The sequence below is a fragment of the Phyllostomus hastatus genome, unplaced genomic scaffold, assembly GCF_019186645.2.
Source record: "Phyllostomus hastatus isolate PE091 unplaced genomic scaffold, TTU_PhHast_1.1 phas_scaffold_93, whole genome shotgun sequence".
NCBI classification, from domain to species: domain Eukaryota; kingdom Metazoa; phylum Chordata; class Mammalia; order Chiroptera; family Phyllostomidae; genus Phyllostomus; species Phyllostomus hastatus.
This window is the reverse complement of record NW_025334042.1, coordinates 39,531,177-39,546,632: the sequence shown is the minus strand read 5'-3', so window position 1 is coordinate 39,546,632 and position 15,456 is coordinate 39,531,177. Positions and strand designations below refer to the sequence as shown.

Sequence of the window (15,456 nt, the reverse complement as noted above, 5' to 3'; positions counted from 1 at the left end):
ACATCAGAGTCAAATATCAATGACAGAAACTCTAAAATAGGGATGACTTAAATAAGATGGAAGCTTATTTTTTTTACATAAAAAGTTAATATAGCTTTCCCAGGGTAGTAAGTTGCTACTTGCTTTTGTCACATTGCTCTGTCTTGCATAGCCCCGACACAATGGCCCAGATCATGGCATTGTTGTTCCAGGCTACAGGACAGGAGGAGGGAAGAGTAAGCAGAAGAAACAGAACACACACAGCCCGGGGCTTAGAGAATATTTTTGGAAGCATATCACTTCTTCTGACTTCATATTGCCCAGAACTTGATTACATTTTACACCATGCAGATATAAATACATGGGGAAAATAGACTTTATTCCGGGCCACCATGCTACTAGCTAAAAATTCCACCTTCTATTACAATGGAAGGAGGGGAGAATGTGTAGCAAGACAATGAGCAGTTTCTACTAAAGTCCTTAATCACCTAGTACTTATTGCCAAAGCCAATTGCCTTTGGTTATCATATTCCTTTTCTTTCCCATATACTTGACCATCATAAGCACTTTCTTCTTCCTGGTACTTTTTCTGCTCTTTATTGTATCATTCTCTCTTGATTTATTTCGTATCTTTGTGTTTCCTCATTACACCCACACTTTTTTTCTGCTGCTGACACCATAATGTCAGTATCCCCTAAGTTCCCCCTTCAATCTCCTTTACTTTTCATTCCAGATGATTCGTGTGGATTGTATGCATTAAATGCAGCTATTCCCTAAACGTGGTGACTTTTTCTTACACTCAAGATCCATATAATCTACTACCTCCTGGTTATGTCCAACTTAACATTCTACAGGCATTTCTCACTCATATACTCATATACTCAAACCAAATTCATCCCTGTACCAAAATCAGCTCTGACCATTCATATGCATTCTTTCAGTGATTTGTATTTAGCCACAAAGGAACTCAAGCCAAAGTCAAGGGCTTCATCTTAGATTCTTTCTTTATTTCAACACAAATGACCGGTGTCACCAAACCTTGCTTATTCTCTCTTATCTGTCCAAGTTGTACCATCCTTTCCTCCCCATTGTCCCCAACCTACTTGAGGCTTCTCTCCTTTCTTGGCCTGGACATTTTGTCTCCAGTGCAAACTCCATTCTAACTCATATTTTATGTTAGAGTATTCATTTTAAAATACAAATTTAGTTATTTTACTCCTGTTTGACACTCCCAATTTTCTAGAACAGTGTTTTTCAAACTATAGATTCTAAACCACTAGTGGACCAAAAAATGGATTCAGATTAATTATTGAAACCAATAATGCAATAAGATCAAGTAGAATAAAATAGAACAGAAGAATATACAATGTGAGTAGGAACAGATATTGTTCTGTGAAACTTTTGGTTTGGTTGTGCATAGACTTGTGAGTGTGTACATGTGTGCACATGTATGTATTGCAAATGTGACAGAAAATGCATTTTGTATTGTTGGTCACAGTCAAAAATATTGAATGCTTCTCATCTGTGGATTAATATCTATTATAAATCCATTTTCATACGCAGGTTGCTCAATGATGTGGTCCTGATGCTCTTCCTCATTTCATTTCACACTGCTCCCTGTGGCTGAACGCCACATTCTGGGCCTGCAGTTTTCCAAATGTGTCCTCATATGTCATACCTTGGTACATGGTGTTTCCTGCAATCTTGAATACTTTTTGATGTTGTTGTCTGCCTATTAAACTCTTATCCATATTCAAGATTCATCTCACATGTCATCCTCACTGGGAAGTCTTCTCGAATCTACTCACTCCACGACCTCAACAAAAGATGATTGTCCCCTTTTACTTCATAACAACTCAGGACCCAGTGTATTACATTTGTTGTATCTTTTATCATATATATGTTCATCTTAGTGTAAAATTCCCTAAGTACAAAGACTGTTTTATTTCTAGTTTTTTGGATCTGAGTATAATGTTCAGCATACTGTAGGCTGCCCTTGGAGCTCATAAGGTATATCAACATTTGACCCTATTCTATTGCTGCGGTTCTTAAGGTCTTCCTCATCAAATGAAAATGGATTAGAACTTTTTAAGCTGAGTTTTGAAGGGTCAGGCTTATGATAGTGTGTGTGCGTGTGTGCATGTGTCCATGAAAAAAAATTCAGACAGATTATTGATAGAAAATACAGATGAATTAGTGTGTATTATAGATTGATTCAGAAAACACTGCTCTAAAGTTTATTAAATGTTACAAAGTTTATCAGATAGTTTAAATTGTGACTATCTTTGAAGATGAGTCAGAGAAACAGGAGATACAGTCAGCAAGTTTTTTTTAAAAGCGTAAAACCAAGATATTTGTATCTTGGTGAGATTACAAGCCCTCCTAGGATGGTGGTACAATAATGTGTACTGTCCCTTGCCTGGGGAGCAGTGAATGATGTTTCTCACCAACACTCCAGTTTCACTTTTACCCATCAGCTAAAATAAAGGCTAGGAAGGCGACAAAGAGAATTCTGATGATTTGTAGGAGAGAATGGTATATGTAAAGGGGAAATGTTCTCTGTACTTCTGGGAAAAGTGAAAATACTCAGTAGTGAAACAAAAATTTAAATCTAGTGATGTTCTTACAGTTACAGGTACTCTAAAGAAACCTATATTAATCCATCAGAGAATTCAACATCAAGCTTATCGACCTGTTTAGCTAATCAAAGTGTGTTACTCAATAAAACATCACCTGAGGTAGAGAAAAAAGGTAAGAATTGAATTGACACTAGTGAATATTAGTGTCACTAATAAATATTCTAAAATGTATCAACTTAATTACATCTGTAAAATTGATTAGCAAAATTGATTTAAAACAAATAAGAAAAGGGTTTGCATTTTTACAGTAGTATTAATATACTATATTTAGAGCTTTTAGAAATAATAAAAAGAGTAAAATATTTTGGGAGAAAATTGGCAAAGAATGCATTTAAATAGAGAGGGAAGTGGCATAAATATATAAAAATGTAACTGCTATTTATGAAAAATGGCAAGTTGTTACACCATTAAATAAATTAAATATTTAACCTGTTATAACACAAATGCATAATTATGAATTATAACATGTAAAATTACAAATTTTAACACTAATTACAGACTTTTATGCCTATTAGGAAAAGATTAAAAATAAAAATAAATAAAGTGGAGGAAAAAGACACATTTATGTGTTACTGGGAGTATATAAATTTCTCTTTTTGGAGGTTAATTTTCAATATAGTATAGAACAAAATTATGAATTTCTACTTAAATCAACAGTTCTAACTTTTACTTATTTATCTTAAGAAAATAATCAGTATGTACAAGGATTGATTTATAATTATAGATATGGTGATCTATTTAACAGAATAAAAAATTAGAAATGTTTTGTGAGTGACAAGTAAGAGATTAAATAAATTGTGAAACTTTTTTTAGCATACTACTGTGCTGTCATTAAAATATTACTTGAAATAAGTCAGGCAGAGAAAAACAATTCCCATAGGATTTCACTTACATGTGGAATCTAAAGAACAAAATAAAGCAAACAAAAATTAAAACAGGCACATAGATTCAGAGAACAGACCAATGGTTGCCAGAGGGGAGGAGGACTAGGGGTCTTGGTGAGAAAGGTGAAGGGACTGAAAAGTACAAATTGGTGGCTACCAAGTAGTCTTAGGAATGTAAAGTAGGGCATTGGGCATACATTCACTAGTACTATGATAACTGTCTGCGGTACCAGGCAGGCACTGAAAATATCTGGGGGATCACCTGGTAAGGATATGATTGTCTAACCACTGTGTTGTACACCTGAAACTAATACAAAGTAGTATTGAATTTAAACTGTAATTGAAATTCTTATATACAAGAATTCTTAATAACATGGGAAATTGTCATAATATAGTGTTAAGTAATACAAAAGTAGAATATAATAAGAACTGGACATTTAACTGTATAATGAACATAAAGAACATTACACATATTTTTATTTGCACTAAAATGCGGAAGATATACAAGTACACAAACCTTAGAAGTGGCTCTGTGTGTGTGATTGGATTACAGGTAAGTTTTCCTTGTTTTCTTTGTGCTTTTCTGTATTTTCAAGTTTTGTAAAGTGAATATGAATCACTTATAAATAGAAAAAAGCAGAAATATTTAATGGAATAATTAAGGGATTAACATGATTGAGTTTCTAATAGAAATGCTAAAATTAATTATTAAAATAAAACATTCACTTGTCTACAAAGGTTTGGAAAAGGAATCTGAAACATATTTGTGGTTGCTTGTCCTAATGGGTAACATGCTTCGTGGAATTGGAGAAACCCCCATACAACCCTTGGGGATTGCTTACTTGGATGATTTTGCAAAAAAAGGAGATTCTTCTCTTCATTTAGGTAATGTACAGAAAATATTAGATTTTTGATTACTTGGGTCCACCCTTCAAATAATAGTGTTCCTTAATTCATTCTTTTATTTATTAAAAGTGTTATTGTGTAATGTTACTTTAAAAAACATTGAAAAGAACCATGAATTGTTGGCACCTGATAAAATTGTTTTATAATATTTCAGGTGGTTTATTTGCAGTCACAATGATTGGTCCAATCCTCGGCCTAACACTGGGATCTCTCTTTGCTAAAATATATGTGGATTTTGGATATGTAGACCTGAGTAAGTACAATCAAAACAAGGTACCATAACAATGCTTTTCCAGTACAGGACATCGTTCTTCCAGATAATTGAATTAACACTCATAGTCCTTTGTGATGTTTTGTCAAAAGTTACAAATAGGAAATAAATGTATGAATAACCAGAATAAACATAAAGTTCAGCTCCTGTCTATACCAGGCTTTTACCACTAAGTCTATAATAAATCTAAACATCTTTTTTGAACAAACTTGCTTAAGATTACTTCATCCAAAATAATTGTAAACTAATTGGCACATTTTTCAATTGTGCCCTGTAATATCACCTCCCTGCATTTACCCTTGGAAAACCTTCTCTCCATTTTCTGTTTACATGGTTCTTAAAGTCTCTTCCAAAATGTGGCTCCTGCTCAGTGAAAACTTACTGTACTTTCTTTAAAGAAATCATTCTTAACTAGCCCAAAGTTAAGTGCCTCTATTTTGGTCACCAAGAACATGCCTTTATCACAGCCCTCATACAATGAGCCATGAACATCTGTGGCTCACCTGCCATCTTTTTTAGGACATATTAAGATGATTTCTGACTTAACATATAGTAAGTAATTCATGCTTGTGAATAAACTTATCTTATTTTCTATCCCACCAGGACTAGAATAGATCTCCAAGGAGATCAAAGAGTTCATTTTCAAAATGGAGTAGACGTCACAGTAGGCCAACAATAACCACAAACTTGAAAGTGTTTTATAATATAAAGCTTAAGCAAGTACCTGTTGAAAAGTTTTGTATCTTCTATTTTGGACATGTAAATTAGAGTTCAGGTTCACATTCTGTACATTTCTACTCATTCACCTCCACATTCATCATTGTTTTTTATCACAAAGAGTACAGAAATAAATTGTTAGAGTCTTTAGGTTAATAGTTTTGTAACTTCTTTCTAAAATTAGAAGTCACTTCTCACACAATATTTTAGAATTCCTGTTAATTCCATTTCTACCACTGAATGTTTAGACCTTATTATATCTTCTCTTATTCAGCCATGAGTATGATATAAACATGTGAGAAAGTAGACTTTGGCAAAATCCATTGCCTAGAGGAGCCAAAGAGATAACTTAAGTGAGTCAAGAGTGTCAGGTGTGGTAGTCAACTGGGAAGAATTGATGGTAGACTAACTGGCTTCCCCACACACCAAAAAGTACAGGCACTACTCAGCCTCAACCTATCCTTTTCATACAGAAATTTCGATCCAGCATTGACAAGATTTAGTGATTGGTTTTCAAGGAAAACCAGATTCTTATGTATCATTTTTTCAATTTTTAAGACAGTGTGTGAGCCATGGAAAACTTTTTGACTGCCTTGACCAGTGTGGCTCAGTTGGTTAGGCATTGTCCTGCAAACTGAAAGGTTGCTGGTTTGATTCCCAGTCAGGGCACATGACTGGGTTGTGGGTTCAGTCCCCAAGGCACATACAGTTGGGTGCGTTTGAAAGGCAATCGAATGATGTTCCTTTCTCACATTGATGTTTCTCTCCCTCCTTTCACTTCTCTCTAAATGTAAATAAATCTTAAAAAAAAAAAAGGAAAACACTTTGACATGCCCTGTTTAACTAGATTATGACTTCTAGTTCCTATATGTATACCAGTGATAGAACAGGAAAAATGTTATCAAAATGACATTTCATGAATAAATACTTAGCACGTAGATGAAGTCACTCTTCTTACCAATCATATTCTAAAATCTGAGTTGCTGTTTATGAAACAATGTGATCAGTTTTATGAAACAATATGATCATGTAAATCAATCTTAAACTTTGATCTGTGCATACTTGAAAGCTAGTCCAATAAATAGAACAAATAATTTATTTTTAGTTTAATTTTTATTTTTTCATCATCACTTATCCCCCATCCCCTCTTCTACATTTATTTCTATACAGTTTTAAATCAAGTCAACATTTTGTCATGTTACTAAGTTTTCTGATAGGTCAAAGTGTGGTGGCACCATTACTGTGCGTCAAACTTCTATGGTGTGTATGTTACATGTGCATTGTGCTTTCTTATTACTTAGCATGTTTATGCTTATTGAGATAGCTTATTTATACTTGTTTAGATATAATGTTTGCTCATGCATGCCTTCAGGAAAAATATAATTTAAATAAAATAGTTAAATTATCCCTGAATTTTAGAGTACAACACTGCTGGTTATGTTTAAGGTCAGATTACATTGTGTGTATATCTTCACCAATATCGTCTTCTGTGCTGTCAAAGAGTTGGAAATGCAGGCTCTTGTGTGAGGTTGGGGGGCACTACGATTGGCTCTGAGAATTTCTTGCAAACTTCTGTCAATTTTGTTGTTGGTGCTTTCTTAACCTCAGCAGATGGTGCCAATAGTTTTCAGACAAGAGCAAGGATTTTTATGCCTTCCATAACTGGTATCTCAGTGGCTTGCAGTCTTAAATGTTCAATAATGACTTTGTCCAGTTAATGTCATCAGAAAAGTCATCAAATTCACACCTGCTCAGTCAATGACATGATTGATTCCTGCACAATAGCAATTATATGATATTATTAAGTTTTAAGCTTATCCTGATTTAAGAGATGTCAACATGTGAAAAAAAGAAAATAGTGTCTCAGAACTGATAAAATATAGTTTATTTGTTTCTGTGGAGGAGAACAATCATTATTACCCTTATTGCCCAGAATTACTGCATTTTAAAGTAATTTTTTTGCTGTCTTCTCCTAATCCTTTATTATAGGCAGTATAAGAATAACTCCTAAGGACTCCCGTTGGGTTGGTGCTTGGTGGCTTGGCTTCCTGACCGCTGGACTATTTTCTATTATTACTTCCATACCATTTTTTTTCTTGCCCAAAAATCTGGATGAGCCACAGAAAGAAAGGAAAGGTTCAGCATCATTGCATGTACTCAAAATAAATGAGGAAAAGAGTCAAGTGGCTAGTCCAGTTGACCATAGGAAAAATGTGACTGAAAATTTAACTGGTAAGTACTTCATATTTATTGCCATTTGGAATTGTGAATCCCAGTGACAGGGAGGAGTGAGTATTCCCAAACAATTTCATGCTCAAATCATCTAGAGATAACCATTCTGCACTGAATTGAGCTGAACTATTTTTCTAAGATTCCTACTAAGATTAGTAAATGTTTTCTGAACACAAATCAACTCCTTAAGAGGACTAGATTTGTAGTCTTTAGCAGGGAGAAACCAACCAAAGATTAAAAATATGTTACTTATAAACCAAAGAGTATACATTCATTTCAAAATAATATGCTGTGACCCATGAGGGTTAAAAGGACTGTTATATTTCATTCATTTTTTTTCATTCATTCAAAAATAGTACCAGGCACTGTACCATGCCTAGGTGATAGAATATTGCCTATTTTCCTAGAATTTACAATCTAGTGGGTTGTACCAAGAAGCATATAGACAATTGCAATATAGTCTTTAAGTGTTCTGGTAATGTTAGATATAAGAATTTCTCAGTGTCTATAACTTGGCAACTTAACTTTTCTTAGGTGGAGAGGTGGAGTAAAGAGAAAGAAATCAGAGATTTCTCTCTAGATAAATAAAGTAACATGTTTTTTTTCTTTGTAATCACATAGAAAAAAGTTTGCTTACCTAAACATTTTTTAAAAAGTAGCAGCACTAGCAGTAGCTAAGATGCTCGCATTCAGTCACATGAATAATGATCGTCCGCCATCTGCTAGTGCCATCCCTCTCAGTCATGAGCCCTGAGGGGTAGGGGAGAACAGCTTAGGAGCAATCACCTGGAGAATGGTCCAGCAGCAGTCAGGGCAAGGTAGTGGAAGCAAGCAGGAGCTAGTGCGCCTCCACATTGCACAGAAATGGTGGCAGATAAAAACCAAAGTGAAGCAATGCCTAATCCCTTGATGTCTCGGCCACCAACCGGCAGTGACCTCGGAACGCTGCAGATGGCTCATTGAAACACAAGAAAAACATACACATGGACAACCAAATCCTGTGGAGAAATAGGGACGAAATGGCCACTCTCTCTAGTGGAGAGCACCCCATTCTCCCACCTGAGCAGGCTTTTATTGGGTTTGTTTACACAGGAATTCAGGCAAAGGTCATTAATTATTGCCAGGAAGTAAGGATCAAACAATAGATAACAAGGAACTCTGAGGGCCTATTTTGAGTTATGGTCAGATAGCTAAAGAGTTGTAAAACTTTGAGGAACAAACTTACTTCTTGCTTGGACCCTTATCATTTCATGGAGAGCATTCTAAACAAAGCAGGTTTCACAGGATTTTACATATTCTTTCTTTGGCCTGATTGCCCAGGGAACCTGCCCTTTCCAGCACAGGGCTGCACCACCCTCTGTCATTGTTTCAGGCTTAGGTGGAGCAAGGGAAGTAAGGCAGCCAAGAGATTAGGTTTTCTCACAGACAATGAGGACTCAAGCTTTGTCAAAGCTGAGGGGCAAGGGTCCATCACCCCCTTTTGTTGTAGTTCCCAAAATCCTTCCTTAGGGGCCTCCCACATGATCGTGCCTGTCTTAGATGGTTCCCCTCTTGGGGAATCTTACCCATCATTGGCTAACCAACCAAGCATTGGGGACCAGCTATGGATGAAGTGAAAGGAGCAGAAGTAGTGCTCCTAAGCCAGGGAGATAAGATTTTGTCTCCTTGCTGGCTTAGGGTCTAAGGTCGTTCCCTCAGCCTTAGCCTTGGTGGGGGTTACAGTTTCTGATACTAGGCAGAGTGGTTCCCAACACCTTGACAACCTTTTTATGTTGAAGTGAATTAAATATTCTCAGGTATAGCCCGAGTTCTCCCTCTCATAGTTTCTTATACTCTCTCGATTGTTACATTCTCCTCCCCATCACTTTAATCTGAGACCAACAGAATGATGGAGCCAGCATCTGTTGGCTTGTGAGATAGGACTGTTCATTTGTCAGCTACACTGGAAGCTTGACATTGGCCATTGTGGGGGAATTTACCATCATTTATTACTGTGTGAACTGGGAAATACTACAGATCAGGCCTTATTTTCCCAAGAGTCAATGAAACATTTATCAGCACACTACTGAGTTAGAAGCTTCTGAAATTTAACATGTACACTAAAAAATAGCATACCAAGAAAATTTTACTTGGTCTATGCTGTTTCCACTGTACCAGCTCAAATCCATGAAAAGTAGTGGATTGACTCAAACCGAAAAGAACATAATGGACTGTGAGCCCCAAAAGAATGAAGAGGGTAATGAATATACAGAAATAGGACACATGTAAATATCATGTATATTATCAACTGTTTGTTAGATAGTGACCAGAATAGCAGAATAGTAAAGAGGCCCTTAATTACATGCTGTTAGGAATGATAAAATAACTAAGACCACTAAGTCAGAAAAAACAAAATTGCATTTGTTCTATATGTTTTTGAATAGAAATAGGACTAACTAGAAAGAAAGAAAGAAATATTTCAGTTCATTACAAAAACAATTTGTAAATAAAATTATTAACAATAAGAATTGGCCAAAAATGGAGCAAATTTCTTTCTGAGGACATTAGCTTAATGTCCCTTGACTTGTTTATCAATCCAATTATTGAGGATACATTGTGGATCATGATTGTGTGGAAGTTCAGAGCAGACAACACCCAAGTTCCCACCCTCCTTGAAAAGTCAGTGATCCGTCAAGCACTCCTGCCCCGTTGCTCATGGCCCAGCATCACCACTTACCTAGGTCGCCTCACCAGTCAGGGGTCCTCCAGACTGTGGGGCACTGTGAGAGAAGTTTAGCATGCTTTGGCCAGATAATTTTAAATATTATTTAGTCCAGTTATAAATTTTCTTTTTCCTTCTTCCACACTGTTTGCCGTAACTCTCCTTTCTGCTTACAGCAGATAAAACTATTTTTAGTTGCCACTGGAAAGAAGGCTAGATTCTGACCAGATCTAATGAAAACCTTCAGTGATCTACAGAACAAGATCTTTCAAAGCCTGCGGGATCTATCTCTCAAATAGTTAATAGTTATTGAGAAATAACTATTTCTGAGTATCTGGTTCAGTCCTTTTGGACTTTGCTACCCTGCCTGTTTTTATAAGTAGCCCCTTTCACTTTAACTCCCAATATAGCTGTTTGACTTACTAATCACAGACCCAGACCACAGAATTCTTCCATGGACAGAAGTTATGAATTTGTTACCCCTCTATTTGTAGGTGCAGGTGGTTGTACTATTATTGGCATAGTATCAATTGAGACACATCATTATTCTCTGACTCTCCTTGCACCTTGAGAAAAGTGATGTATAATACTGCCAGGTGTACTGACACAATAGTTTTATTGTAGAAAAGCTGTGTGCCAAATAACAAGGGACCTGTTGATCTTCATGATCAACTTTTGAGTCTTACTCTTATTTCTGTGAGCTTTGCATTATATTGTCTTTAGGTAAATTTCTATTTAATAATTACATTATTAAGTGCTAATAGAGACAGTTCATGTCTTCCTAACTTTTGTTTTTTGAATGCAAACATGTTGTCTCATCTCCAGCTTAGAAGCAATGTGTTGAATGAATGAATAAATTAGTTAGTCATGTATGTAGTTGTATGGTAGAATGGCAAAAATAACCAAATACAATGTGAACAAAGCAAGTTGCAAACAGCACATATACATGATCCCATTAAGGTAAAAGGAACGAAGTAAATATTAATGTATACATGGAAAAATTAAAGGAATTTATAAAAAATTATTGATAGGATTGCAGGTATTCTGACTTTCTGGTGTCATGTATTTATATAATTTTAAATGTTATATAACATATTTATAAGATTAAGATATTAATATATTTAAGCTACAGTATTCTATTTTTATGTTTATGTTTTTATAGATTTTTTCCAGTCCTTGAAAAGCATCCTTACCAATCCCTTATATGTTTTGTATTTGTTGCTGACATTGGTGCAAGCCAGTGCCTATATTGCTATTGTTACTTATGTCTTCAAATACATAGAACAACAATATGACAAGTCAGCCTCTGAAACAAACTTGGTGATTGGTAAGATACATTGTTTGTGTTTGCTTGATAAATAATATACTCCCAAGTAATTGAGTTGTGAGTGATATTGTGATGGCAATTTCATATGTTAGTAAATATAATTTCAATTTATTCTCTTGCAAATCTTATCAAATTTGTCAATCTTGTGATATCATTGTTCTGAATTTGAAGTGGCACCTCATATTATTTTTGAATAAATTTTTGAAGAAAAAATTGTGTGTGAATGAAATATTCAGATATGGTATCTGCATAATTGGATCTTATCATTTAGTGCTGAGATCCAGAGACAAAGCCCTTTGTAATGTAATTACTGTATTTCCATAACTCATGGACTTTGAATCAGGACTCAACTGTTTACAAAAAATAGAACAGTGATGTTTCCCAAAGAAAAACAATTTAAACATGTTATTGATGTCTACGTAACTCAAAACTAATATCATATTGTATAGCAGTTTGTTTGTTTGTTTGTTTAGCTACAATATTCATTTAGCACAACATAGTGAGGCTTGCTCATGAAGGAATGGTCTTCTTATATCATTCTTCCCCTACACCCAGGATAATATCAGATTCTTAAGAGCAGTACATTACCCAGTACAATGCCCAGAACATTGTAGAAACTTAATAAATATTTGATAAATTAAATTGAATTTATATCAAGTGGTATATGAATAGGTCACAAATAAATAAGAAAATGATAATTATTTAATTATTTATGATGCTCATATTGAATTTGAGATAAAAGATTGAACTGGAAGAGTGAAGTTTGACTCAGTAATTTTCCCATCCTGAATTTTTTGTTAGAGCATTCTTCATATTTAATAACTCTTGCAGTACAATGAAATGAAAACTTATAAGAGGGATCAATCATTTTTAATACTGTATATAAATCTGTTTATCATCTCAGGGTATATTGTGTGTTTGAATTAATAAAAAAGAGATATTAATTCAAGTATTCAATTCTAAAGTACTGGGTAAGTTTGGAGTGTGTTTAAGAATTAGAACTTTTCATTTTGAGGAGATGTAAAGGATTTTAGATGATAGGAAAAAAGTCTCTCCTGGAAGTTGATTTCCAGGATGAAATAGCATCTCATAGAAACCATCTATACAGATATAAAAATATTCTGTCACTGACTTTTGCTTTTGGGAAACCAAACCCTCAGCATTGGCAGTAAGAAATTATTTTCATCTCTCCCACATTGTATACTGGTTGCTTGCGTCCATCTGGATCTGCCATTCTTAAGAAGTAATAAGGTCATAATAAATTTGGCTGCTGTTCACAGTGTTTTGTATGTAAAGCCATTTCAGAATAACTGTATATAATTACAATTTTTCTTTTATTTCTAGGAGCTATAACCCTTCCATCTCTTGCAACTGGAATGTTTACAGGAGGATATATCATTAAAAAATTCAAATTTACCTTGCTTGGAATTGCCAAATTTTTATTTTGTATCAATATTGTGATCTTCACACTACACCTCTTTAATTTTGCACTCTTCTGTGAAAACAAACCAGTTGCCGGTCTAACCTTGACCTATGATGGGTTTGTATATATCAATATATAGTTGCACAATGTATAAACTGTTGAATGTAAAACAGTACAAGGTTAAAAAAATCTTTAAAAAACTACATAGTTTGTGACAATAGTTATCATTTATGGGGTGCTTACAGTGAGTGATGCATACTTTAAGCCTAATTTTATAGATTAGAAGTGTAAGGTTTAGAGGGGTACACAAATTACATGGCTAGCAATGTTAAGATTTTGACTCAAATTTAGGGTTTTTCACTCCAAAATTCTTAGCCTTAATCATTATATTCTTGGATGGATCATGAGGTGAATATAAATGACATTTTCTAAAAGTGACTGAACTATCTATATCTGCAGTTAATTTTGATGTTTAACAATTATCTTTACAAGGAAACATTTCCTTACCTTGTACTACTGAGTTCACCTTTTCTGCAAACAAATACTGCTTCCTCTGGCACTGTCTTCATTAACAGGATTGATAAATATCCTGTATATAAGTGCATATCAGAGTCTAGAAAACCTTTCATTTTTATTATTATCAAGTGTTATGAATTATTCTGACTACTCCAATCTCTACCCCAAATCAAGGGCAAGATTCCTGCGCATATGTATCATCTCGTAAATACAGCCAACAGCTTAAGTTTAGGAAGGTTCATATTTGGGAAGGCTCCCATTCAAGTAACAAGCAAAGATCCTTGAATCACAGTTCAGTCACCATGCTCTTTAACTGCTTATTGTGGGTTCTGAGCTTTTACACTCTAGATCTTACAAAGTAGCAATTTTAACTTGTCAAATATTCCTATATTTCCTTACTGAAGCATCATCGTGTTATTGGAGGCTTGCCAACCTAGTCTTGCATTATCTCCTGGCTTCCTCCTAATCCTGGCTGTTATTATTTCTATACATTGTCACGTACTCTACTGTTAAATCAAAATACAGAGTACCTAGAGCATTGAACTTTACAGGTAAAAGAACCTTAGGATCATGCAGCCTGACCCTTTTATATTCCCTTTTTTTATGAGTTGAGACTCAGAGAAACTGCGACTTGTCTGAAGTCGACAATGCCTTCAGATGGCTCTGCTTCATTCACATCATCGGTTTGGGGCAGGCTTTCTTTAGCCTTTAGCCAGGCCCCTGAAAACAAGTTAACGGTGCCATCTGTTCAAAAGAAGGCAGCTACAGTCCTGTGGAATATTTTTCAATCAGTAAAATTCTACAAAATGCCTCCTTAAAAGTCAAGGAGATTTATCTGTTACATCAATGCTTGCATGGATTTCACAGTCTGAGGAGAGGAAATGTAGGATCAGTGTATTCAGCATCTATGAAATGCTGGTCACGGGGGTAGATTCTTACAGTGTGAGTTAGTGCAGAGAGTCTCAGAAGAGGGTCTGTAGGGGTCCCTGAGAGCTTATCAGAGTGTCAACATATTTTAAAGTATTTTAAAAATAATACCAAGATAGCATTCACTCTTTCATTCTCCTTTTCTCATGAATGTATAGTGGCATTTTCTAAGCCTGTGAGACAGGCAATGATGACACTAGTCTGCTGGATAATGAATGTGTGCTTGTAAATTCTCGTGTACTAATGTTTTCTTAGCTTTACTTTCTAATAGAGTATATATCAGCAGATACACCCCACTTGAACAAAAACATTGAGGGCCCCCAAACTTTTCAGTGTGAAGGGCTACTGAGAACAAAAACTTTGAGAACTGCCAAATTCATTTTCACCTCCCCAAAATTCCTATGAGTTTGATTTGATGTCATCATATATGACTTACAAATGGCAGAACTGATTTTAGGAAGAGCAGTCACATTGCCCAGACGTGAAAGAAGGAATGTGAGCACGGGAGTTTCTGACTGCGGTGTCTGGACCACCTCATTAACCATTGCCCAGGTCATATGACCCCAGGTGGAGTTAGCTATTAGATGCTTTTTAGTAAAATTATTTATAATAGAATTTTGGAGTTTTGGAATCTACTTTTCTCTTTTTTCATGTAAATCAATTTCCCATTTAAAAAGATTGATCAACCCTTAATTATTATCAAGACTTTTACCAAAAACAAAAAAATTATTTTAAAAATTTATAAGCAGCCCTGGCTGGGGTAGCTCAGTGGATTAGGCACGGGCTGCAAACCAAAGTGTCGCAGGTTCGATTCCCAGTCAGGCCACATACCTGGGTTGCAGGCCACGGCCCCTAGAAACTGCACATTGATGTTTCTCTTTCTTTCTCCCTCCCTTCCCTCTCTAAAAATAAAATGGATAAAATCTTAAAAAAA

General features: G+C 35.2%; 1 protein-coding gene across 1 annotated transcript in view; it reads left to right on the top strand.

The window, feature by feature from the left end:
- Positions 1-15,456, top strand: part of LOC123812776 (solute carrier organic anion transporter family member 1B3-like) — a 43,628-nt gene that overhangs the window by 16,493 nt on the left and 11,679 nt on the right. Inside the window, 6 exon segments of the mRNA XM_045829641.1 lie at positions 2,609-2,730; positions 4,241-4,387; positions 4,563-4,661; positions 7,386-7,628; positions 11,492-11,656; positions 13,001-13,196. Of these exon segments, the coding sequence (XP_045685597.1) occupies positions 2,609-2,730; positions 4,241-4,387; positions 4,563-4,661; positions 7,386-7,628; positions 11,492-11,656; positions 13,001-13,196 (972 nt within the window).